The sequence below is a fragment of the Orbicella faveolata genome, unplaced genomic scaffold (assembly GCF_042242905.1).
Source record: "Orbicella faveolata isolate gen_17 unplaced genomic scaffold, um_ofav_v1 contig_12, whole genome shotgun sequence".
Classification (NCBI taxonomy): domain Eukaryota; kingdom Metazoa; phylum Cnidaria; class Anthozoa; order Scleractinia; family Merulinidae; genus Orbicella; species Orbicella faveolata.
This window is the reverse complement of record NW_028301539.1, coordinates 33,983,895-34,009,461: the sequence shown is the minus strand read 5'-3', so window position 1 is coordinate 34,009,461 and position 25,567 is coordinate 33,983,895. Positions and strand designations below refer to the sequence as shown.

General features: G+C 40.8%; 2 protein-coding genes across 2 annotated transcripts in view; one reads left to right on the top strand and one right to left on the bottom strand.

Moving 5' to 3' along the window:
* LOC110057816 (gamma-aminobutyric acid type B receptor subunit 1-like) overlaps positions 1 to 6,485 on the top strand; it is a 26,417-nt gene extending 19,932 nt beyond the window's left edge. Inside the window, exons 10-17 of the mRNA XM_089283409.1 lie at positions 344 to 407; positions 873 to 953; positions 1,741 to 1,891; positions 2,525 to 2,654; positions 2,970 to 3,077; positions 3,511 to 3,639; positions 4,255 to 4,587; positions 5,069 to 6,485. Of these exons, the coding sequence (XP_089139535.1) occupies positions 344 to 407; positions 873 to 953; positions 1,741 to 1,891; positions 2,525 to 2,654; positions 2,970 to 3,077; positions 3,511 to 3,639; positions 4,255 to 4,587; positions 5,069 to 5,197 (1,125 nt within the window). The 3' untranslated portion in view covers positions 5,198 to 6,485. The remainder of the gene's footprint in view (positions 1 to 343; positions 408 to 872; positions 954 to 1,740; positions 1,892 to 2,524; positions 2,655 to 2,969; positions 3,078 to 3,510; positions 3,640 to 4,254; positions 4,588 to 5,068) is intronic.
* LOC110057821 (protein DOP1A-like) lies at positions 6,238 to 25,567 on the bottom strand. Its single transcript, XM_020764421.2, has 18 exons — positions 24,939 to 25,567; positions 23,282 to 23,634; positions 22,378 to 22,564; positions 21,168 to 22,034; positions 19,452 to 20,547; positions 19,033 to 19,268; positions 18,189 to 18,341; positions 17,449 to 17,564; positions 15,731 to 15,781; positions 15,040 to 15,458; positions 14,416 to 14,736; positions 12,995 to 13,862; positions 12,288 to 12,726; positions 11,731 to 11,922; positions 10,708 to 11,013; positions 8,954 to 9,306; positions 8,054 to 8,324; positions 6,238 to 7,951 (listed from the first exon to the last, which is right to left on the bottom strand). The coding sequence occupies exons 1-18, from the start codon at positions 25,074 to 25,076 to the stop codon at positions 7,163 to 7,165; spliced, it is 7,155 nt and encodes a 2,384-aa protein (XP_020620080.2). The 5' UTR covers positions 25,077 to 25,567; the 3' UTR covers positions 6,238 to 7,162.

The window sequence follows — 25,567 nt, the reverse complement described above, 5'->3', positions numbered from 1 at the left end:
CGAAAACATTTTGGAAACGGAGTTCTTTGAAAACGATGACCTCACGATAATCATATGATTTCCTCACCCAGGGTTTTTGGAAACACAAATCCAAAATGACCGGTGATTGTTGCGTTCTTAAATTTCTCCGGCGTAGTGTTGACGGATTTTCAGAGCAAAACCTCCGTTTTCAAATTCCTCCGGCGTGGTGTGAACGGGGCCTAAGCGATGGAAAGATCTGGTACTGTTGTCAGCCACCGCTATAATTTAGGTTAAGTCTAAATAACGCTTGAAAAATTGTATCAAGCATCTTGGAGATCTTGTCCCTTTAGAAACTAATGTGGATGGTGTTAATTGTTTTCAGGGACACGTGACGTTTGACCAAAATGGAAACAGAGAAACTACTGTGCAAATTACTCAGAATAAACGTGAGTTGAAATCGAAATAACTGTTCTTTGGATAGTTAACACGTAGTTTATTGGCAGCAAAAATGTATAAACTATTTGCAATACAGTGGAATCTTTAGATGGCGGCGGGGAGGCGGAAGGGAGGAGGGGGGGAGGACGGGGGGAGGTAAAACCTAGAATTTTTCGTACCCTATTTCAGAATGACTATAAAATGTTTAAGCAAGCAACCGGACCCGAGCAAAAAATTGACACCTTATTCAGAGCTGTAAAATTAGTACATGGCTCTAAATATGACCGCAGCTAACCAGAAAGGGCTTCCATTTGAGTGCCCCTCCCCGGGGAAGGTGGCTTTTAATACACTTTGTGATATTTACATTTAGAAATTATCTTTCAAGCAAACAACTGATGTCTGATTCTCAGATGATTAGTGTGTCAGGTAGATATTGTGTAATTATCTTTAGCCGGGATGTGTCTGTTTTACTTCAGGTGGCAAAAAGAAAGTCGTTGCTACGATAGATGTTCGTGATGGAAAACTGAATCAATATAACGACAGCTTTGAGTGGGAAGGTAACATGTAAAGCTAATGTGTAATCTTTATTATGTCATTACAGATGGTTTTACCTCTTTTAAGGCTGACCAGTATGTGATCATTCAAATGAAAGCCACTTACCAGCAATTTCAATGTTGTACTGGTTATGACGTTGTACATGGTTGGTCTTGCTTAAAGCCGGTAGATGATGATGATGAAACCCTAGTGTGTGACCATTCAAATGAAAGCTACTGAGCAATAATTTAATGTGATACTGTTTATTATGCGGCACAACGTGGTTGTACCTTAAAAGGCTGCGCAGGGATTCCCGAGTGTGACTATTCAAATGGAATCTAGTTGGCGGCACGTGTAAGTTCGGCTGTTGTCATGCTATGCAAGGTCGTTCTAACTTTTGAGTATGTGGATAGAACCTTCTCGAGACGACGATCGAATGCATTACGCAAAGAAAAACACAATGTTTAATTGGAAGCTACACGCTCAAATCGGGCAAATCAACGTTGTCAATAAAGGGATTACTTAATTTTTTTTTTTTGAAATCTTCAGCTACTCTAAAATTTACCTGCAGGCAAAAAAGGAAACTGACACAAGCAGCTGATGTTGATCACTAACCCCCGTTTAAACAGGTTGACCAAAGGCTAAAGGGCTTACAAAGCACAAAACACTAGTAGCAAATATACTCTTACCATAAGACAAGACAATTTATTCCGCCTGAATCATTTTTGGATTTATGCACCTTATTTGCAAGTGGCCAAGTTTTTCTAATGTAAACAAGTTATAAAATATTTTCTGTCTTGTCTGCCATAGGGGGCCGTGCACCTGTGGATGGTGTCCAAATCACTCAGAAGATCTATCAAGAAAGTCTTGACACATCTATAGTTTTCTACTTGTTGGCTTTTGCTGGAATACTATTTTGTTTGTTTTGCCTTCTACTTAACTTCGTTTATCGCAAGCACAGGTAAACAAAAACAGATCATAGAAATGTCCTTAGTTACACCAAAAATATATTTTTAATTCTTTTATCTTCTTGAACAGGACTTTGCTGATGGAGCAAAAGTTTAGATAAACTTGAAAAATATTTTCAAAATAAGGAACACTGCAAAGTTTAAAAATTAAGACGTTCGAGTTTCAGGAAAGAAATCGGCTCAAAATCATGTTAACTTAGTATTTTCGATATTTTTGGTTTCTATTTTTTTAGGTTTTTGTACATATTCAGTAGTTTTTATTTTACTTTTTATCTTAACTTGTATTAATAGCCAATTGTATTTTATGTACTGATCACCGGTTCATACCAGCGTCGTTATATTGAATTCGCTGATCGGTTTTTCAGAATAAATAAAGCTTTTATTATTATTATTATTATTATTATTATTATTATTATTATTATTATTGAAACTATATCTTTTAGGTAAATTACATGTGAAAGTGAGTTTCACCTCTATATCCTGTAAATCTAAACGCTAAGGGTTGTTTCCCTCAACCAATCTTTCTATACACGTGTCGACATTATCGGCTAATAATTAGTGTTTTCTGGCGTCGTATCTTATATTCCAGCCAGTGACTTCTTATGGTTATTTCCTTCTGTATTCAGGTTTATAAAAATGTCGTCTCCAAAGTTCAACAACATAACTGTGGTGGGATGTCTGCTATGTTATATGGAAGTGTTTTTATCAGCGTACAGCAGCTCAGCCTCAACGCAGCACGATCCATCTGTTTGCTATGTAAGAACAGTTAGCATATAGTTGATGTTTTTGTACACGAACATTTCTCCGTTGTATATCGGGGTTTTCATTGAAAAGCTTCGCGTTTTTGAGAAATAGTCGATAAACAGTGTCCCCAGTATATCATTCCACTTGATGAAGACTGCAGTTAGGGTCGTCGAAAGTTTCTCTTCTTACAATACTTTTTTAGCCAGAGGAAGTTTTTAAATTTTATTAGTATCCCGTTAAATCTATTTCCCGCGATTTTTTTTTGTATTTCCGTGGATTTTTCCTTAAACATTCTCTCACAGAACATTCACTCTTTGTAATCTTTAGATTAAGGCCTGGTTTCTCTCAACTGGTTTCACTTTGGCATTTGGTGGCATTTTCGTCAAAACCTGGAGAGTATACAAAATATTCACAAATAACCAGATGAAAAGAGAGGTGAGCTAAGAACATAATGCACCCAGAAATTTTCCTTCATTTTCATGCACAGTTGTCCTCCTCCGATACGCCGCCCCGCCGCCGCCGCCGCCGCCACCACCACCACCACCACCACATTATTTTTAACCAAAGCCACAGAGATGGCCAACGCATCAATATCATCATCGTCCTCATTATCGTTCCCGTGTCAAATGAAAATTGTTTTCAACTCATGTAAGTTTTACTCTTCTGTGGGACCATTGTGCTTTTGCAAGGCCCTACTTCATTCAGGAAAATTGTTCAGGGCATCGACAGATAATCCCATTCGAAAAGAGACTGCGGATACTTCTGCATGTATCACGTGATGCTACACAAACTGAAGGTAACAGCTGGTGGTAATGAGCCAGCAGGTTTAAGTCACATCTTATCGGGCGATGTTTTCTATTCTTTACAGCTTGGCAAGCTGAGTAACATAAGTCTCCTTCTGAGGCTATGTGCTGGTTGGTTTATAGATGTCATCATTTTGTCAACTTGGGCAGCCATTGATCCATTAACGATACATCTTCAGATGATTGATGAAGAGGTAAATAAACATGGCAGTCTTCTCGTTTGCATGAGGGTTTTTAGTTCATTATATGACAAAATAAAGAAAATTACTTCATTGTGATTGGCTGAGGGCAGGCCTTATTTAAAGAACCCCTTTAACCGTTAATACGGCCAGATTTTTTGTGGCCTGTTGGTGACCGGATTAACGGGGTTCCACTGTAGTTGTATTCATTATCTTGGACTGGAAATTTGTTTTCATGAATACAACTACCATGATATCCTGCAGGCGCGTCTCGCAGAGGAAATTGGCTATTAAGGTTTTACTATAAGGTATAAAGCGGTTCTCAATTATGTGTCGTAAAACCAAAACCAAACCAATTACTTACAAGTAAGACTATTGTGAGCATTTACTACAAAAAAAAAAAACAAAAAACAAGCTATTCAGCCAATCTCAAACCGTAGTAAAACCAAAACCAAAGTGATTGCCTCTTCGCTCTCTTGCGGGATGCAGAGGGCGATCCCGAGTTGTCAAGATACACGTAGTCTCATCCATCGTCTCGAGCAGCCAATCACAGGGCACGATTTGATCCATCTTGCCCGCTTGCGGAGCTTGTCATATACTACCATGTCATAACTTTGTTCTCCTTTACAGGTTGAAGATAATGACGATGACGTAATGCAAGAGCTGTTGATCTATCGATGCACCTCTAACTATTACATGACGTGGGTGATGTCAATCTGCGGCTTCAAAGGAATTCTCTTGATTTTTGGTGTGTTCCTGGCCTGGGAAACTAGAAATGTGCATTATCCTTCGCTGAATGACTCCAAGAACATTGGCTTAGCTGTGTACAACGTTTTTATGTTTTCATGTTTGGCACTCGTGGTTGAGTTTGTGGTCACGTATCCTCCTCTTAAGATGCTGGTTGGACGATCGATTGTGCTCGTGGGAACCACGTCGACGATTTCTTTGCTGTTTGTTCCAAAGGTAAGAAATTGCCGGTCGTCATGTAAAGACATATTCCAGAGTAATAACACAATTGTCAATCCAAGCTTTACGTTGCTTGACATTAAAATGGCGATCCAAGAAAACTATCACGTAGATCAAAAGATAACCTATACTAGTCCTTGCATTTATGTGTCGGAACTTTAGAGTAATAATTTTTCGCTTTAATAGCTAAGTCTAATGGTAGATGTTTTGTTGCTATACGGTGCCCCTCTGAGGGACACCAACATGGCGTCTACATACGGAGCTCTATAAATTTGGGAGAATAAAGTACGTATGAAAAACAACACAGACCTAAATAATCTTGGCGAGGTTGTTCATCTATCAATCACCTATCATATCTCAAATTCTTGGCTTTATTTATTGAATGTTTACGATGGATATTTTCGTGCCCGGGTCTCTGCCTCGATACGATAGTTTCCTGCTGGTAAGTTTTAACAGCTGTACTTGTTCGTTTTCGCAGATTCTTCATCTCAGGAAAAATAATCAAGTGAGCATGACCACCACTGAACCGAGCAGGAGTGAATTCGAAACTTATGGAGGGACTGGCGGGCATTCCGAGATGAGAATAGAAACTTACAAGGGCACTTAGTGAAATTTAGGCCTCATTTCGCCAAAATGCCGAGTGAATTCAGTCTACGAGCCGAGCTGAAGAGGATTCAAGAAAAGTCGCCAAGCATTTCCGGGACAAAACAAGGGTTCGTTGCTATGCCTGCTCGGAGAGGTCAGAAGATTCCCCGAAACATTTCCAAAGAACGCGACGCAGTCGCAGAGGTACTGAAACAACCGATACCTGGAGTTCTTAAATCTCGAACTACGAGTGTTAAAAAGCAGCAAGAAGACTAGAAACTTCGCCATTTTCCGTTTGGGTTTGTTATAAACTTTACACGAACTATTACTGCGATTTCTCTCGATTTGAAAGTTTTTTTTTTTTTTTAAATCGCAGAAAATTACATATCGTTTCAGAGCTCGTTGTCGTGACAAGCTTATATATTTGTAGAGAAACCGTATGTAACCTTCATGAATATCAAGGCGATCGGAAGATCTGAATTGATAGGATGGTACTTATCGACAATATAACCAGCTTTGTAAACGGATAGCGGTCATGCCAATTCGTAGGATTTGTACAGATGTGGATTCCGAATCGTGTCTCAGCTTCACTGTCCTTTACTCGGTCATTTCCTCCACACTACGCCGGAGAAATTTGAAAACGCAACAATCACCGGTCATTGGAATTGTTTTTGCTTCTACTCAGCCAGGGAGAGATCACATGATTATCGTTGCTACATCGTTTTCGAAAATCTCTGTTGTCAAAATGTTTTCCTTCCATACAAAACCGCAAAGCCGGCGTTTTGAAATTCCTCCTGTTTGAAGAGCGTTCTCCAAAAGCTCCGTTTTCGTGACGGATTAGTGTGAACGGTAGGCGTAACCGTAGAAATGAAGCTGCGTTTTCAAATCTCTCCAACGTAGTGTGGATGGGGTCTTAATTGGGTTGCTCTTTTAAGTAACGCATTCGCGGCCTACTCTCCCTTCCAACGCCCCGTCCTGAAAAAGGCTTACGTTCGCAGTTCTCAACTGATGAAACGAACGCCTCCTTCTTCCGATTCATAGAAAATTAAAGGAAAACGAAAACCCAGTCTAACAAACTCTTTATTACCTATTTTTCGCGTTCTCTACAGTTTCATATCGCATACAAAAAAAGGTACTATTAAAATAATTTTATCATTCTGTGTTTTTAAATAAAGTTACCCGTTTACAAGATTTCGATTCAGAGACGTTGCTTTCTACATTTCAAGATTTCCTACGTAAGCCTAGGTATTCTAGCGAACTAAGTTATTTGGTTACCTGCCGTTTGATATATATTGAAAAAGAAAAAGAAATCACTGATTGAAGCAAATAGCTTATATCCCTGAACGAGTGATAGGCTATGATGGCCTATGGCTGCATTACCTTAAATTAAATACTCGCTTTTATATTTAAATCTTTACTTTCATACTTAAATAAATTTGAACGGTTGTTCGGGAAAAAAAATATATTCACCTACATGTATGAAAAAAGAACGACTATTTTTAAAGCAATTTTTTACAATTTTCTGCTTTCAATCTTTAAGACTATATTCGCTATTATGTTTCTGGAACACGAAGTTTCAAATACTACATTTATGAATAATTCTATGTTAAGGCCTGTGCCCCTGTTGATCACACAGTATCAAACGGCGACTTCCCAGCAGTGATGATTAAATAGCATCACTTTTGCAAATTAAGATAACCTCACGTTTTTACAGTATTACAAATGTTATGACACAGCTCACCTGGTGGCGGGACGTATCAAACCAAGCGATTTAAAAGATAACACATTTCAGTGGTCTGATCTTTACATAACACCAAATAGAAGTCTCAATTTTGGTAATAAAATGTAACAAAAACTTCCATCTATATCATAAACACAAGCTACCAGCAAAATGTCTTCCTTTAAGAAAGTATTGTAAGATATATACATATATGTGATCTAGCTATGTTTTTGAATTTACAGGGCGTCTTCACTGGCATTTGTTAGTTTAGTCAACAACAAGAGGTTCAAGAAAATCTCTTTCCACGATTCGTTCCAACAAGCTTTTGCCTTGCGGGTTCTTAGACTTGTTGTTTTTGTCCCGAGATTCGCCGCAGTTCTCAAACCTGTTTCTCGACAAACACTGAAAAAAGGGAAGAAGTTGATCCAAGGACTTAATGTGGTACATAGTTAGTAAAGGTTGTCCAGATACGCGCTGTAGTTCCTCAATATCACCTTGATCTCTCCTTTTCCTCTTAAGTAATTTTTCTAAGCGAGCAATGTGAGGCTTAAAAACGGGAACTTTTTCCTCCCCAGCCGTCATGTTGTACGCTTCGCCCTCAAACGCCCAACGATACAGCTGGAACTGCGACAGATAATCGCTCGGCAAGGCCTGAGAGAGATCAAGAAGTTTACAGACCGCTAGGTAGAGACCTAGCCATTTCTCTTGACTGTAGTTCACATAGCCGTTAGAACCGAGCAGTAACTCGGATATGGCCATCCTCTGCTTCTGTGATTTGCCATCAGTGCTTAGATCGCTCTCCATTTGAAGCAACACATGCACCACTTCCGACACGATCGTCGGCCACAATGGCGTCAGGTGCTGCGCAGACATGCGCAATATCAACACCCGAAAGAACAGGAAGATTTGTTCGTGGACGACTGGAGACTGGGGCAGCCTCAGGCTCTCGGCGAGGCGCTCCTGTATTTCTGGCAGAACGTACTGGTACTGGTCAACCTCGCTACAGAAAATTGTGAATGACAGTTTCTTAAGAAGTTGAGCGCGTTGTTCCATTTCCTACAAAACAAACAACAACAAAAACGTTAAACCACAGATTAAACCCTAGAAAACAAAGAACCATAACAAAATGAGTCTAAAATGGCATAGAGGGCAATGTACCTGTTCTCTGTTAGCAAAGATGTTAATAGAAGCACTCTGACTCAAGCCAGCCACACGCGTCATCAGTTCTTTGAATGACGTGTTGTCTTGCGTCATCAAGTTATCGATAATTGTCCGCCAACTTCCAATGCATGAGATGTCCATTTGAAAGAAATTCGGGTCCAGTAACAGTTCCATGACCTCTTTCTTCCAAGCACGGCGGGTGTACTGGTACCCACTTAAAGAAGCCAGCAGGTTGCAGCAGGCGCGGAAGCTCGGCACGTTGTGTGGGCTGGAATAAACAGCAAAAACAAAACGTAAATAAACCGTGTTCAAAATAGCCGCCATGATGGTCTCCAAATTTGACATTCGGCACCAATCTTACAGTACCGCTCGGAGATAAGCAAACCATCAAACGCGTTTTAAACTCGCTGACAAAAAGAAGTCAACGCGTCACCAACACGTTTGGAAACTCGTTTTTCATCAACGCGATCTGCCTTAGATATTCATTTTGTCAACTCCCATTTTTTTTACTTTTGTGCACTTTCTCAACCTGGTCACAGGACGCTTAGAACTGAATTGAAGATGGTGTGATTTAAAACTCTGCCTCGATTGAAATGATTTCAATCTTCGCCCATGTTCCTTCGAATCAAAGGAAAACTAAGTACTGCAGAAGTGTAGTCGAGGGCGAGACAAAATTAAACCTGGAACACAAAATCGGCGTAACGAAAACTCCAATGATGCCTTGTTTGCCAACCCCAACCCCAATCCTAACCCCTCTAAAAGATCACCAGCTCAATTTGTATCATAATGTGAAAGCCAATATGGTGGCGATTGTGAATAAGGGCTACTAATAAACGGGGGTGGACAACGCAACAAAGACATCATGTTATTATATTGGGAAGGGCAAAGATAATTTACCTGTGATTCTTGAGAAACGGCGTCACATTGTACATAACAGTTGTCAGAAAACTCGTCATTCGTTCCTTCTCATCGCTTCCAAACACCATATCTAAGACTGGGGCGAGCACTTCTGCCAACACGAAGAGAGCCTGGGCACTATAACTGCTTGTATTGCTGGTATTACCGCTGGGTACAGGGGGAGGTGGCACTGGAGGCTCGGCCTCCGAGATTTCGGATTCGACGTTGCTTGATTGGTCGGATGCGACATCCTGTTGTGGGATGACAGCCAGGGTTCGTCTGAACCACGCCGCGTTTTCCAGTGATGAACCCGCCACCGTGTTACACGCCTCCACTAGGCGCTGTGTAATGTCCTGGTTAATTTCACAAATACGAGACATTAAGAGTTGTCGTAGCTTTTATTTATTGTACCGTGTTTCTATCGAGTTTTAGTATATATCTACTTGTGTTCTATCAAGAATGGCGTTCTCTGATTGGCTACACTACTCACTATCTAGTGAGTTGCGGAGCAGTGTGAGTTTGCTACCAAAACGACGGCAATTTCTTTGCGTTTCCGCAGTGTCAGTGAAGTGGATTTTGATAAAGTTTTGAACGACTAGTACATTTATACTAAAATAATTAGATCATTTGCTCTCGATTTCTGAGTGATAGTTGACTCGGGCTGCGTCATCGTCAACTATCACGCGACAGAAATCTGAAGTTTGAGAGAACGAGAAATGCTGTGACGAGCCGACAGGCGACTATATCCACAGCTTTTCGAGTTCGAGTTCTCCCAAACTTCCCCTAGTGATAGAAACACGGAGAACATTTTTCTATTGCTTTTAGAAAACACCGCGACGGAAAAAAGAAAACAACTTGTTACTTTGATCATCAAAATGTAAATCCTCTTTGCTGGCGCCATTATTACGTCAAAAGCTCGTGATAGTTCTATGTTTCATCGAGTTATGCAAATAGTAAGCGTATTTTCTTTAGGCTCGTTTCTAATGTAATATTGAGTGCACTAGACGCCGCGGGCCTAGCAGTCCAGGTTGGATCTCTTGCTAGGGTCTCAAGCAAAAAACATAATTCTGACAGTGCGGAGAATTGAATGGTAGGGAGTTTAATTTTGTCCCGGGGTGGATTATCATCCCACTTGAGGGGGAAGAGAAAAAAATAATACTAGTAGTGGAATCATGCAACTAAAACACGAGATAAGAGCAGCGCTGGCCTGAGGGATACCTCAAGCTTTATTCCCTTGCTTGAATAGAGAAGACAGAAACTGATCATCAAACTTGTGTTTTCCTTATACTATCATTTTCTGCATATTCTTACAACGCCCAAGGAGGACAAGCTATGTCAGGGATAACGCATCTTGAAGAATTTAAACCCAAGAATTTCAAGCTTGTTGTTCGTAACCGGTACGAATCGCACCCAGAATTATTCATCCTTGTTCCATATTATTAATTAATCTAACTGGTGTTTTTCTACCTTAGGAAGCTGCTACTTTGAGATTTCCGACGATTAGAAGGCAATTTAGTACATCACAAAAATATACTTCGTAAATTTTCATATATCGCAACGTAGTCGCCGTTGCAATCACCTGTGCACATGTCTCACAGATCGCGTTTTCCTTCCAGCCGCACTAGACTGGACTCTGTGAGCTTTTCAGTCTGTTTTTGTTGCATTTTTAACTCAGTATCAAAATGATCTCCTAAATAGGGTGAACTCACCTCTCTATTCACACTACAGTAAATCAAAATGAAAACATGTGTTACCTGTAACTCCTTTCGCACTTTCTTGTCCTCTTGTAACGGTATGTTCTGCACGTATGACCGCAAGATAACCAATAACAAGAACAGTGCTGGAGGAAAGTTGAGCTGAAGCCCTTCCTTCATGAGAGATAAAAGAGAGGATCGCACAACAATCAACTGGCTTTCCGATGCTTTGAGCAAATACTCGTACAGAAACTGCAGTATGTTGACTTCCAGGCCTGACTGAGTGGGTGTGGTCTTGTCTTTGCTCATGACAACTTGGCGCAGGATCTGTTTTACATTGTCTATCATGTCTTCTACTGACAACGCCTGTGAACAAGGATAAGTTATACGTTAACCGTGAAGGCTAAGGGTGATTTAGAATATTGGCAATTAGTGGCTAGCAGGTGTCTCTTGTTAAAGCACCATATTGTCCATAAGTACTGTGGAGACAGCTGACGTTCAGCCACCATTCAAAATGAAAGCTATTGAGCAGAACTTTTAAATAAAACTGTTTACTGTACAATGCGACTCTTACTTTTAAGTCCGTGGATGAAACCCTAGTGGGTCGCTGCCATTCAAGTGAAAGCTACTGAGCAGTACTTTCATACGGTACTGTTAATTATGCTGTACAAAGTGATTTTCACTTTTAAGTCCGTGGATAAAACCCTAGTGTGTCACCATTCAAATGAAAGAGAATGAGCAGTAAATTCATATGGTACTGTTAATTACACGTATACAATACAATGCGACTCTAACTTTTAAGTCTGCTGATGTGGCCATTCAAATGAAAGTTTCTAAGCTTTGTTTTCATGTGGCACTGTTTATTATGTTGTACAAGGATATGTTTACTTTTAAATCTCTGAATGAGTCTCGAGTGTATGACCCCTTAAATGAAAGACGGTGAGCAGTTTTTTGATCACTGAGGAACTATCAGTTTTTCAATAGTTGGTAAATGGAAATCTCCTTAAATATTCTTCAAGACTTGCGCTTTGAAAATTGATAAGCTTGCATTAAGAAAAGAACTCTTTTCAAAGATATTTCTACCTTGATAGCGTACACGATATCTACAACGATAATCTGTTCTTCAGAAGCTAATGGGATTGCTCTCGTTGCCTTGATCCCAGATCCCTCTCGCCTCCGCCGTTGATACCAAACGTCAGCCAGCGAGGCCAGGAATACAATGGTGTGATTCATGGTGATTGGGGTCAGCAGCTGAAGGATCTGTTGTTGTACAGCCTGAAAATGAAAGACGATAATACATTGAATAAACACTTTTGTTTCATTTCAATTGGAGGAGAACGTGTCACGCGTCATGGGTCACAACTCACTAACTCCCTTGGGAAACAATAACTTGAACTTTCGACTAACACGTGATCAGGTCGTACACTTTTAAACCGCGGCAAATTATGCGCCAGACGACGTCAAGAAAATTATTTTTTCGCAGGTTGTTCTATTTTTACACTTGACTGGCCCCACAGGGAACAGTCGACCCTCACTTTTTCCCTTAGGGCCAATCGTTAAGTGTTTAATGTTACACATCGGTGGTCAGTAGCTAAGTTAACGAAGGACCTTTCATCCAGAGCTTAAGTTGCTATGCCTACCTTTGGACTGCCCATCAAATTGAGCGGACATTCAGATGGAAGCCGCTGGCCGGTTGAATCAGTCCTTTGAGGACTCCACGTGCTCCAAACCGTGAACAACGAGGACAAAATTTTGGGCAGAACGCTCAGCAAGCCTTCCCGGGCGTCCAAAATGTGCTTTGGCACTTCCACGCTGGGTACATCACTGATTGGCGCGGACTGCACTGAAAACGCGTGCAGGAGATTGGTGAAGACAGAGCTACCACTGGATTGGATTAAGTCGCTATTCACACCCACAGCGGGCGAAGAGTTGGACCGAGCGATCCGAGGCTTCAGAGAGAGGGCTGGTGACTGAGGTGTCGTGTTGTCACGCAAGCAGTAGTGACATATTGATGCCAAGCTTTCCAACAGGGTTACCATGTAGTCCGGGGGGACATTGGAAGCATCAGTTTCAGGTCGTCTGTTTGTGAAAAAAAGTCTTGTTAACACAGCAGAACAAAGTCTGAAAGAACAACTTCTTTGCTATGACTATTACCAGTATGTTCAACATTAAAGATAATAGGACTTTTTGTCATTTCTTCAAGTGAGCGTCGATGACCAGTTACCGACCATAGATATCGATATTTTCAATCTAAAAGACTGTTATTACATATATAACCCAGTATTCTGATGAAACTTCCCCATATCATCGGAACACTAATTATTGTATTTTAGAGATCCCTTTTTACCTTGTGCCAAACTCATCATTACTGCCTCTCCTGGCAGACCTTTTGTCCTTATCCTTGATGTACAGAGTCGTCAGTCGTTCTAGAATCCGACACAAGTGCTCAGCCACAGGGACTACCCACGTGCGCAGCTGCATTGCCATGTGTGACAAGCACGTGATCACGAACTGCAACCACTCATAATGCATATCGGGCTCATCATGCCTGAGCCCGTGAAGAACCGCTGACAACAACATACCCTGCTCCGCTAATGGCTTCCCAGGAAGGTAGCGATGAGCCGACTGAGTAACTTTCGTGTCACCGGAAACCTTCGCGGGACTCTCGGGTTTGCTCGGAGGCGGCGTGCCGTGGCTGCCGGCAGTTTCTTGGGAGATAGTTACAGCGGAGTGAATGTAGGATTCTAGGATGAACACCGACTGAACAAGCTTGACTAGTTTGACCTGAAACGCTTGCGCCTGCGATTGGCTTATTTCTGAGCTGACGTGCACGTGACTGGAGTTAACAGTTGGTGAAGAAGACTTGCTAGACGTTCTCACTCCGGTTCGCTCGTACAAAGTCGAAAGAAGACAATGAAGCAATGCCTTTTGAACTTTACAACGAGAGAACATGTCACTGATGTATGTCCCAAATCCAGCACCGCTCTCCTTCACGACCTCGACCAGTTGCCACATAACACCTAACAGAAGCTCCGTGCTCGCCATCTGAACCTGAACATTGCCGTCTATGTCTTCAGGTTGCACTTGTAGATGACTAGAATACTCGCTTCTAATGAAGTACAGACTTACAGAGATGAGAACTTCAAGGTACTTGCTGGTGCTGGGCTTGAGGTAGATCAAAGGGCCCCCGAAGAGGCGTGCGCTGTGAGCAGGTCCTGAAAACGAATCAAATATCACCACATCGTTTTCTAAACGGCAAACTGCTCCACGACTAAAAGGACAATCCTGACTGGTTTCCTGAGTTTTCCGAATTTTGCAAAACGGAACGCTAACGACTGATTTTCGTCAAAGTAATTTTTCAAAACACTACACAGACGAAAAAAGGTTTTCAGTCGAGTGTAATTGTTTTTCTCTTGATATGTGGCGGTCAATTTAAGTTAAAGAAAGCGGCAAGGGTCCCACTGAATGTTCTACTGCATTTTCATTGCTGAAAATGTAGTAAGCTAATTAATTATCTGTATGTTGGGGACGTCAGTCTCTTTTTCGCTGGCCCCCTTTATACACGCCGATCGGTTTCTCACCATTCAGCATAAATGAAAACGGACCTCTTCGGCGATACGGCGGCCATTTTGAATTCTATTGTTTCAATAGTTATTCTGGGATGCTCAGGGGGCAAATCAGTATGTATTTACCCCCTAAGCATCCTAGCTATTTGAACCAATAGAATTCAAAATGGCCGCTGCGTCGCCGAGGTCCATTCCCACACACCTGTCGGCGAAACAGGACTGTCGTACAAAGCGCCATAAAATCCCTTCCCCAGTAGGGACCGTCGGTGTCTGATCAACAGCTCCTTGATCTTCTCCTGGTGTGGCGTGTTCGATGAACTGATACTTGTGGTGGATGACGCGCACACGAACTGGTGAGGAGCGCGCATCAGGATTGTTTGCAGCGTGCTGAAGGCGTACAAGGTCAGCTGAGAGTCGTAATGTAAGATGTACAGAAGTTTGTGTTGGTCCAGCGGATGGACAAGTGATTTGCGCGGGGGAGGGGACTGTGGGGCTTGGTTAGGTAAGTCGTCTTTTTCCTTTCCTATAAAGTAAAAATGGTGAAATTCTCAGAGATCACATAAAGTTTGACTCCGACAAGCCTTTCCTGCAAAAGGACATTTGCAATCTTTCTTCATGCACCCAGGTTGTGCAGATAACCACAAAAATCTTTGTAACTCTGCTCATGATCGTTATATTAACAAAATATTATGCGCCCGCCAACGCAGCGAAAGTATGTTTTCATGAACGCAGCAAAGATTTTAGGATGACTAAGGTTTCTGTGTAAGTACAAAATTGTCCGAGCACACCAACTTAAAACTTAAAAAACAAGGTTAGTATATCGCACCTTTTTTCGGTTCGTTGTCTTCATTCTCATCGTCAGCCTCAGCTCCATCACCGTCCGTATCCGTCGAATGTTCGACTTCACTCGGCCCACTCGGACTTGTGGTTTTACTATCGCCTGATTCCCGAGTGCTCTCCGAAGTAAATCCTGGTTTTCGGTTGACCTTTTCGTTCTTTTGTTTACCCAAAGTCGCGGCCCCGATTTCTGTCTTCGGATAAACTTTGACGTCGTTAAAGGTTTTCCTCTCGGATCCTCGTGCATTAGACATTTTCCTAGCCATTTTGGAGTCGAACAGGGAGTACAAATAGTGGATTGAAACCCGTGCTGTAACTGGATGAAGTAGCAATAGAAGAAGTGGATCGATAATTCGCCCGAGGTCCCCGTGCTGCAGAGCATGGGCGAGCCAGTGTTGAGTTAATACACTGGGGAGGAAAAAAAACCAAATAAGGATTATTTTTTTCATTTATAGGACGACCTCGCGTTCCTTTGCTTTATGTTGATGGGGGGAGGGGGACATCAAGTATCAAAGAAGTTCGTAGTATATCACCGGTAGTTTCACCTGTATCGCACTTTCGGATTTATTCTAACACTGACCTTAACACTTTAATAGCTATTACCTTTGCATACTCAGGAACGAGGGTACAGAAGTGTTTAAACCAAACAGCTAAGTTATTTAAATCGCACTTTGACTTACCTTATTTCTGGTTCTTCATTTTGCAGGCTATCAAGCATAATAAACAGTGCTCTACGATAAATCAACGTAAAACATGAGAAAAGTTTATCAGAGGATAAAAAAACTGTTAACGACAATGAGAACTTCCCCAAATGAAGGCCGAAAGAGGGTTAAAACATGGCTTTGCATCTGCGTTTACTAAACAAGATACTTTTCTTAGCCGTCTGACTCTCCGTGTTTGCAGATGAACTACGACGGAGAATTTTTCGTGCTGCTTTCTACTTCCAGCAGAGGAAATGATCTGACTCCGATATATTAGGCACCTTAAGATACCAGGACGGGACGAACTAGGACGGCTACCGGAAGTAAATTTACTCAACCGGGCATTCGCACGAGAACTCTCGACTCATCACTCCGCCGTCCTCGTCTCGTCGAGGACGCCATTTCCCCCGACTAGCCGTCGTATCGAAAACGTGAGTACTTTGCTCTTGTTTTGTCCCGACAAATGTTCCAATCGACCTTATTTTCGGTTATATTGATAAGAATGTTTATAAGGTTCACATTTTTCGTATTTGTAGTGTAGAATACTACGCTGAGATACGAAAATGTGAATAAAAATATTCCTTGTCTTTCGTTTGTATTTCAGTCACTGTTCAGACGCTGTCACGAGTGTGCAAGCTCAAAACTAAATACAAACTGTATGCATTGAGAATACATCAGTGTAAGTACAGGCGATAAAATGTAGTAAGAATGAATGCCATGGAAGAATCTATCGAGCAAATAAAACGCACCATTTCAAACTGATATTTAGTTTTTTTTTATACTACCCGGATCGAACTTGATGCGACGTTTGTTTTATTTTTATAAGGCTTGTTACAATCACAGATGGAAATTGAAATATTCACCAAACGTCTTATATTCAATATTCTTCTGAAACGTTCTGGTGGAAAAAAGCCATCTGAAGCTGGTCGACCAGATTCATACGGAAATTCAGGTTTCTCTATTAAAATATTGACAGATGTTTGCTTCGCTTATAAAGAAAAAGAAATTCAGCATCGCTGTTCACTATCGTATAAGCTTGATAGGATAAGATTTCTCTTCTTTTAAAGTCTAAAGGATATCATTGCTTCCGGGAACAGCTTGTGCGAAGTTCGAATTATTGACGTCGCCGTTCTTTACGAAAACACATCTAAAGTATTTTGTTTTTGGCGACCCAACGGGACCCGCGAAAGTTTCCCGCGTCCACTGCCGTTTCCGTCCTGGCCTTCCCGTCCTCGCATCTTAAGGTCCCTATTGACAAACTGAACGGCATCTATAAAGCCTGTTTTCACTACGACATAAGCACAAGCATAAGAATAATCATAGTGGTAGTGAGGACGCCCACAACACAAGTATAAGCACGTAGGCATGCGCAGAATGGGTCGCTTCCATTCCTCCTTACAGCAGCGTACTCTCACTTGACTTACACATAAGCACAAGAAGAACAAAACTTTTTGTTCTACTTGTACTTATGCTTATGTTGTGCACGTCCTTACTACCGTGTGCTTGTGCTTATGCTTATGCTCATGTTTGTGCTTGTGCTTATGTCATAGTTAAAACCAGGCTTAAAATTGTGAGACATTTTTAATAGAAATTCATTGTTTCAATCGGCGTCATCGTTGTGGTCAAACGCTAACCCCCACACACATCAAGAGGATATAAGAGCACGGAACATTGGCACAATATTGCAGGTTTTCTACCTGTCAAGTGTTCGGAATTCCCCAAGTCTTGATGTCCTGCCAGAATCCTGAATTACGACATTCCTGGCAACATGCCAGAATACAGCGAATTTCCAGTGACCCTGTAGAGACACTCCCTGAAATGATAAGATAATGAAGCCCCAAAAAGGTTAGAATAACAAACATAGGGGAATCTCTTCTTAGAATACAATATTTGTCCCATTAGCGTTAGCAGCTCGAGCTACAAAAAAATCAACTTTGAGTATTGAAAGAGTATGGCACGATCACGGGTCCAAAGAAAATTGAGCAGATTCTACTAAATTTATTTTGTGTGATATGGGTTGAAAAACTCAAAACTGATTGCAAAGAACACATGAGCTCATTAACGCTTTTGCCACCCAGACATTTTGCAATGTCCTCCAAAAAATCGCACCCGAAGGTCTCAAGAGCTCTTTATAATGTTTGGGGTCGATTCCAATCTAGTAATAGTACATCTGCACGCAAATCCGCACGTTCATGAGGAAAACTGATAACAACGATGTCAGCAAAGATTTCCCTATACAGAAAAGCAATGGAATAAATATTGTTCAAATAAGGAAAAAAACTACAGATTGAAGCCTTTGGCTCACGTCGGTGGACAACTGAAATTAAAAAAAAAACAGTCGAATTTGACTTAATGCTACTGTTTTAACTCAATTTTACTGTCCGTTAAAAATAACGTATATGGCAGCACGATGAGGCAAATACGGTTTGTCATTTACCTTGCTGATATCTACCAGTGAATTTCCAATGACATTTGCGCAAAGAGATGGAGACGCAGTCAAATTGTGAAGCTGTAAAAACAGTTCAACTATTCTCTGATGGAACTGGGTGGTGTCTACCTTGAGATGATCCCACAAACTTTCGGCTATCACCTGTTATTTAGGAAAAAAGTTTACAAGTTAGAGGTGAGTATTCCGAGTCGATTTGGATCTGTATTTAACTATAACGGTGCGGCTAAATAAATGCGACCCTGACCACAAATCAAAACTCAGATATCCTATTATGGACATTTAAGTGTGGGATACAATATTTTTTAGTTTTAGGTTATGCTGGTTTTGACAAGCTTGTTGGGCGAGTTCATATTCAAATCACGAGTAAAACGTAACAACGACACAGCTTGAAAGCCAGACTTAACTATGCATCATGAAGTAATGAATTCAGCGCTGCCACCCACCGGAACAAAAAAAATATTCCCGACTTTTCACTGACTGTATTTGGCGCCTGTAAGGCAATTTTCACTGACCTTGCAGGATGATTATTCCGGCCATGAATCAAAAAAAATGAGGATGGCTCAAACAATTTTTTTTTTTTTTTAAATCGCCTTGTCTATACGAGAACATCTAATAAAATAATTTGGGGCAACTTTAAGATAAAATTGTCTGACTTTTCGCTGACTTTGAACAGGGATTTAGAAATTCCCTGACCTGATACAAAACTCCCTAACCTTGAATAAAATTTAATTTTCCCTGACTTTTCCTGACCGTGGTAACCCTGATGATCTAGCTAATTGTCAAGTATTATACATACGACAAACTTTTCAAACAAAATATTTCTGAACCATACCTCGTACAAATCCGACTTCTCAATCACCCCCAAAGACTGCTTGGAAATCATTGGGATAACCACCACGGGCGCGGAAGGCCTGGGTCCATGGCCGTGGCCAGCATTGACAGATAGCGTCAGGTTGATCAAGTCGAGAAGCGTGCCAACCGCTGAACTTTGGATATTAAACTCGCTGACCTCGAAACAGCACATGATTAGAGACTGCAGCCATTCTGGGAGATACGACACCTTGGAGACTTGATCGGAAAGAAAACAGTTACTGATAAGTCAAGTTACATTAAGTATAGAGAGAAAAATACTGTCTAAGTACTGTCTTGATCCACATTCTCTAAAAAAACGTTACAGTCTGTGTGTACCAATCAGTAAATAAAAAAGAATTAGTCTTTTGAGCCCGAAAATTGCCGGTCAATCTTACACACCTTCTTTTATATCAGTTGTTGCTCTCTGTGATTCCGAATCCTTGCCACCCCAGACTGGAAAGCACGACAATTTCAGCAACAGTTTACAGGCTGCCGCAAATGCCTCGGCACAATTCTTGGACAATTGCACCGACCTGAACGAAGCAACGAGCGCGGTCGGTCCAGTAACATTTCTTCTCGCCTTCAGATTCGTTTGCGTCTTACAGGCGTCCTCGACAAGTTCATCCCTTGTTACATCACACGCTTTTTCGATTTGTTTCCACATGGCATCGCTAACGATTCCACTCGCCCGCAAAGTCGTGTAACATTCTTTGCTCATCATTCCTGAAGCGCTTTCGTTGCTAACACGAAGCGAGTTGACGTGTTTTATCACTCTTTCCACAACAAACTTGGCGAAGAAATTCTGGAAATATTTCACACAAGCTTGAATGAGAGACGGTTGAAAGAGATGCTCAGAGTTCTTTGGTAGCACGTTCTCTCCAGACTTGACAAGAGTCTTATCTCGTCCATCTGCGGGATTCACAGCATTCAAATCACTTGAAGATTCCACCTCTTGGAAGTCGCTCCATTCATCTAGCTCGTCCTGAGTATCTTCGTTATTATCCGCTGAATCAATTCCAGCATCACGTTGCTCCGCCAATAAATTCAATTCCATTAAATTCAATTCTTTTTCATTCGACTCCACAACCGAGTCTATTTTTGTGTCTTCTTCCTCATCGGTATCTTCACTTTCAGCCATTTCTTCAACGAATACCTCCTGAGAACTTTCCAGTGAGTTTTCTGGAGCACGATCGACCTTTTTGTTGTCCTCCTTAGCACTTTTTAAGTCGATTATACTCCACTCCTTCAGCTCATGCTCTGCAGAACCTTCCAACTCTTTTTTTCTATCTTTATTCTCGGCGTCCCATCTTGAGTCGTTCCTCCCTTTGTCTCTGGTCTTCATAGAGGGCATCACCTTGGAGAGAAGTCTGGAACACAGGCAGATCCCTTCTTTAACATCCTCCAGAGTCATTGTCTCGCAGCGTTTTGTCATTTCGATTGTAATCTTGCGCAGAAGTTCAGGCCAGTGTTCTGTTTGGATCTCCACATCGGCTTCCTAGATAAAGGGAAACAAAAAATACTGAAGATTAGTGTCTGATGGGTTCTGAGTCCTCTGTGTATCTCAAACGATCTCGAAGAACTTTAAGACCAGCAGTAGAATTTAGCTGTGTATGGAGCATATCATAAGGAGCAGCCATAATGCTCTGTATTTGTAAAGGATGTTCTTTGGAGATTATTTCCAGAACAAATTACCTCACAATTTCCGTTTGAGACAGATAGTTTAGCTGTCATAGTAAACAACACTGGTGGCTTAATAGAGATTTGTCGGCCAAGATACACTCTTTAAAGAAGATTCACTCTTGTTTAAAGCAGATTTAAGAAGACCAAAAAGAGAAGACGAAATGGATTTATAGCATCCGTGCTACCGTTTAGATGGAACTGAAGAGCGCTTAAAAGTAGAGCTGCATTGTACATCGTCCCGAGTCTTTTCTTTCGAGTCTTTTCTTTGTTTTTGGATTAAACTGATTACTTTCGAATCAGAGAAAACCTGAATTCAAAATAATACTATATTAGGGTGGCCAAAGGTCAAAGTGATAAAAATAAAACCAAATGAAAGAAAAATAATTGAGATTGGAAAGATTAAGATTGCCACCTTGAGGATACTACTCGACTTACCAAAGTAACAACGTCCAGAATGAAATCTGTTAAACGAAACACTTCCGAGCAGTTTGTCGTAGATGGAGTAACAACAAATTTACTCTCCTTGTGATCTTCCCAGTTTTCAACTCCATTGACCTCCTCGCTCGCTACTGGTGGTCTATCGCATTCCGAAAGCAACTTGGCTATGTATTCCCACATAAAGTATGGTTCGAAGGCATTGAAGAGCAAGTTGGCTGTTTTAATCAGTTCATCTATCAGCTTGGTCTTCGAAGACTCTGCAATAGCCGCGCCACTATCAAGAACCAGGCTCTCGATCGAGTCCCTTCGGTCACTCTCTTCAAAAGTGGCATCATTTTCTCTTAGCACTTTACACTGATTGTACAATGCCCTGAAAACATCGAGTAAAACGTCTTCAAGGATCGAGGCGCCGATTTCAGGTTTGTCCAAAAGACTGATTAGCAATCGAAATGGTTTCAGCACTTCTAACCTCTGCGCTTTCTTAGATCCATTGGCATCCCCTTTGTCGACAGAGTCGTGATTCTGAAACAGTCTCCTTACGGCCTCGATTACAAGCGGCCTCGAATGCAAGCTGAAGAAGGTCTCCGTCGGCCCTTCGTGATCAGCATCGCTACTACAAACGCTATCGGTCCTCGATAACGATTCATTCTTTGCTGCATTCGTTCCTAGTAGCCATGTGTAAAGACGTCTGTTCAAAGACATGTCTCTTCGTAGCAAGACTTCTAAGGCAGCTGCTACCAACGTCACCTTTTCGTTGGACAGGAGATAGTTTGTATCCACCGGAAGAAACGCAAGAAGAAAATCAAGCATACTCCGCTGGACGAGAACACTGCTGTCTCTAAGAGCCACACTGACTGCTTGAACCTGTTGAGAAAAATTGTGAGATCTAAATTTGGTCGTTTTTATTTTGATCTCTCTGTGTTAAGGCGACCTAACCAGAATGGTAGGAGGAAGCAACATTTCTTGCAGTCACTTCCTGTTATAACTGCTAAGTTTAAGACTACATTGTGCAGAATGTCCAGAGCTCATCCCAGTTTTCACAGCATAAACCGATCTTAAGGCTACAAAGCCCAAGAAATCTAGGATAAGTATGGCAGCCACCAAGAGAAATATTAGAGCTACATAGCTGACTGCATGCATTACAGGTACATGCCTACAATGGCGGATTAAATTGAGGAATTAATTATCAATAACTTTTGTTACTTACTAAAACATGGATATCATTTCCTACGAGGTATTTTTGTTTTCCAGCTCCTTTCTTATTCAGTCTTGTTAGTATAAAGGTGACAGCTGGCAGGCGAATGGTAGCTGATGAATAAATGCACCCCCAAAGGGTCGTGTAGAAAATGTTTTTGTCCGTGTTCTCACTGAAGGAGCCCAGCAGTGAAATAGTCCTATGCAAAACAGCAGAAACAATGAGTCAATTTATATTTTAAAAAATAAAACATACAAGTAGTGTCTAATATTATTTTTAGATACTTATTCACCTACATATAGTGCCATTGACTCCTGACAACAGCATCACACATTTTAGTGTCATGGCAAATTTGTACTTGACAAGTTCCTAGACCATCGTAATGGAATCATCCACCAGATATAAGGCTCAATTGTTCTGAAAATTGCTTTAATTTGAAATTTTAAAATGAAATTGAGGATTTTAACAAGCTGTAAGTAGAACAGTATAAATATGAAAGTGAGCTGTTGAGGTCATAAAACAAAGTGTACACCATCAGTCATTACAAGAGAACCCAGCAACCGAAATATCAGGTACTGCATCTCATTTAATAATCAATTTTATTAAAGAATTGTCATGAAGGTTGAGTCAGGAAATAAAAATTTTATATAAAGGCTTGTTATTCAGGGCTTCCTACAAGGCCTGCTGCCAGAACTACTACATGTAATTGGTTCTATTAATTTGAAAAAATAATAGCTGACAGTTAATCATTAACTTAATATGTTTGAGGTGACTATATGATCAAAATACATGTAGCTGTAGAATCATTTGCATTCAAAGATGTCAGCCTGCCAAACAAAATTCATGCAATGAGTTATCTGCAAGGAATTGATCACCAACTGGATAGATGTTCATTGTATCTACAGTTAGTACAAACCTGTCAGTGTATTCAGACCCTTCTTCAATTCCTGGTAAAAGTCCCAACAGCAATCCTGGTAAACCAGGAAGCAATGCTTTTCCAAGCGGAAGGAAATAGTTCTCATACATAGTCATCAAAACAGGCCTAGTCGACATGGCAGCATTTCCCAGCAAAGGAAAAAGTCCAGCGCTGTAAATGAATAAATCTTGCGCGAGCCCTTTGTGGCCAATCCGTTTGAAGATGAGTTCGTAAGTTTCTAGTGCCTTCAGATGCACTCCACTTGGCAGTGTCGGGTGCATACATTGAGCTAGTCTTTTTCCAATGGTGAGCTTTCTTGGTAGTACCTTAAATTTTGTGTGATTTTGTAACACCTGAAAAGTAAGTGACATGTCATATGGTATCAAATGTTTTTTGATTTAATGCCGGGTCCTGAACAAACGTTGGGTATCCCAAATAGATTTGTAAATAGGACCCTCACGTTATTTATATCCAAGGTATAACAATCTATAGGGATAATTATAAGATCTTTAGCTCTCAAAAATAATGAAAACAAAACCTCTGATAAACTCCAGGCTCAAATAAACAGTAAAAGCCAAATAAATGCTGCATTCACAAGGCCAAGTTTGAAATAAATGCTGGGGGTGTTTGATAGAGAAAGTATGGTACATGTACATGTATAATCAGGTGCGAGGCAACTGATCGACTATCTTTTACTAACACTGTGCACAGAGCAGTCAATGAGTTTTGCTTTAACTGTAGCCTTCAGATCTTCACAACCGTAACAAACTTGACAATTTATGGGTGAATTGTATCAGCTACAGGCAAGTTCACCCATAACATCACAGGCCCATCAAACATACTCAGCCTAAACAGGTGTTACAGGTTACAGCCCTTATTGACAGCCCCAGTGTACAAAAAGTGTACAAAATAAAACTATTGTTCAGATGGTGAAAGCATGTTGACATTAACCTGATGCAAATTTTACAGCTACATGTATGTAAGGAGAAAGTTCTGGAGAATTTCAGACCTAACATCTTTGCATCAAACTTTGTTATTTCAACCCCAAGCCAGAAATGATTTCAAATTGCAGACCAGAACATTTTAACACAAGGAATACTCAGATTAACAGGAATTTAAAAAAATACCCAATTAAATTTAGTGCAAAGGTGCTAAAAGCTTGAAAAGTAAACTTCCATATAGACAAGCGTAGGGTGCATTTTGAACAACTAACTATGGATAACATCTATTAAAAAAAATCCCATCTTGGGCAATAAAAGATGGAATTGTTGCAAACTTTCTTCGCGGATCACAAATTCTAATACAGAGATAAATGTTGAAAATTGGGAAAAAACTTATTGAATACATGAAAAACTCAGGTCATCAATGCTCTCTTTATAGCTGACTTGGAAGGAGGAACATTAATCACAGTTGTCTTTATTCTTGACATAAACCATGTCATGGTAATAACTGTCTGAAATTAGTGTTTACATATAAGAATCCAATGACAGCTAATCCAACGAGTCGAGCATTTTCGAATCTTATTTGTATAGAACTAAATAACATGCGCGCGTTTGCATATTATTAATTCTTGTTTAGTAACAAACAAGGAATTCTCTGTTTATACTGGCGCCCGCCTCGTGAAGTAAAAAGATATTTTAAGTTTACAGTAACTTACCTTGTTTAATTTTCCGAGAGCAGAAATCAGGTCCGCCCACTCACTCGAATACTCAAAGCTTTTAAGAGCTTTTTCGACGGCGTTGATAAACTGTCGATACTTCGAGTCGGATAACAGTTCCAGCTCCTCGGTATTCATCGTCTTATAAGCGATTGAACATCAGACAAAGAATAATTAACGGGGTCAGTTCTGAATCGAAACGTCTTCCGTATACATGTGCGTGACTACGAGAGTATACGTGGACTTTGGGTCGGATTAATCAAATTTCATTACACATGGGTAGTTCTCGAATTCCTCAAGATTAAACCAGAAGCTGGCTGCAACGTTGAAGAATATCAATCCATTGGAAGTCCAGCCAAATGTGCGACATTTGACTTCTCAAGCATAGTTACGGCAGTCAAAGGGAAACATCCACAAAATTAGATACAGGTGACGTCATGGGCTGATGTAAACTCGAACTCTTCTCCGATCACTGTTTCCGTAATATAATTCATCAACAGGATGGCAGTCCTCTTATTTCTACCAGGAGATCACAACGAAACGTTGTCGTTTCTGGGTTGGGAAGCTATCAAAGATATTCTTCAACATGACTGATTTTCCTCCTCGCCTCCGCCATCTTGTTAAGAAAT

Bases quoted from the DNA above. Each gene is read 5' to 3' on its own strand.
- LOC110057821 (XM_020764421.2), bottom strand. From the start codon at position 25,076: ATGAATACCGAGGAGCTGGAACTGTTATCCGACTCGAAGTATCGACAG. The intron at 15,782-17,448 runs GTAGAAAACCTG...GATTTATCGTAG, and splicing joins GAATTCCGAACACTTGACAG to AGCACTGTTTATTATGCTTG. The intron at 15,459-15,730 runs GTAAGTCAAAGT...TTTCCTCCCCAG, and splicing joins AATGAAGAACCAGAAATAAG to TGTATTAACTCAACACTGGC.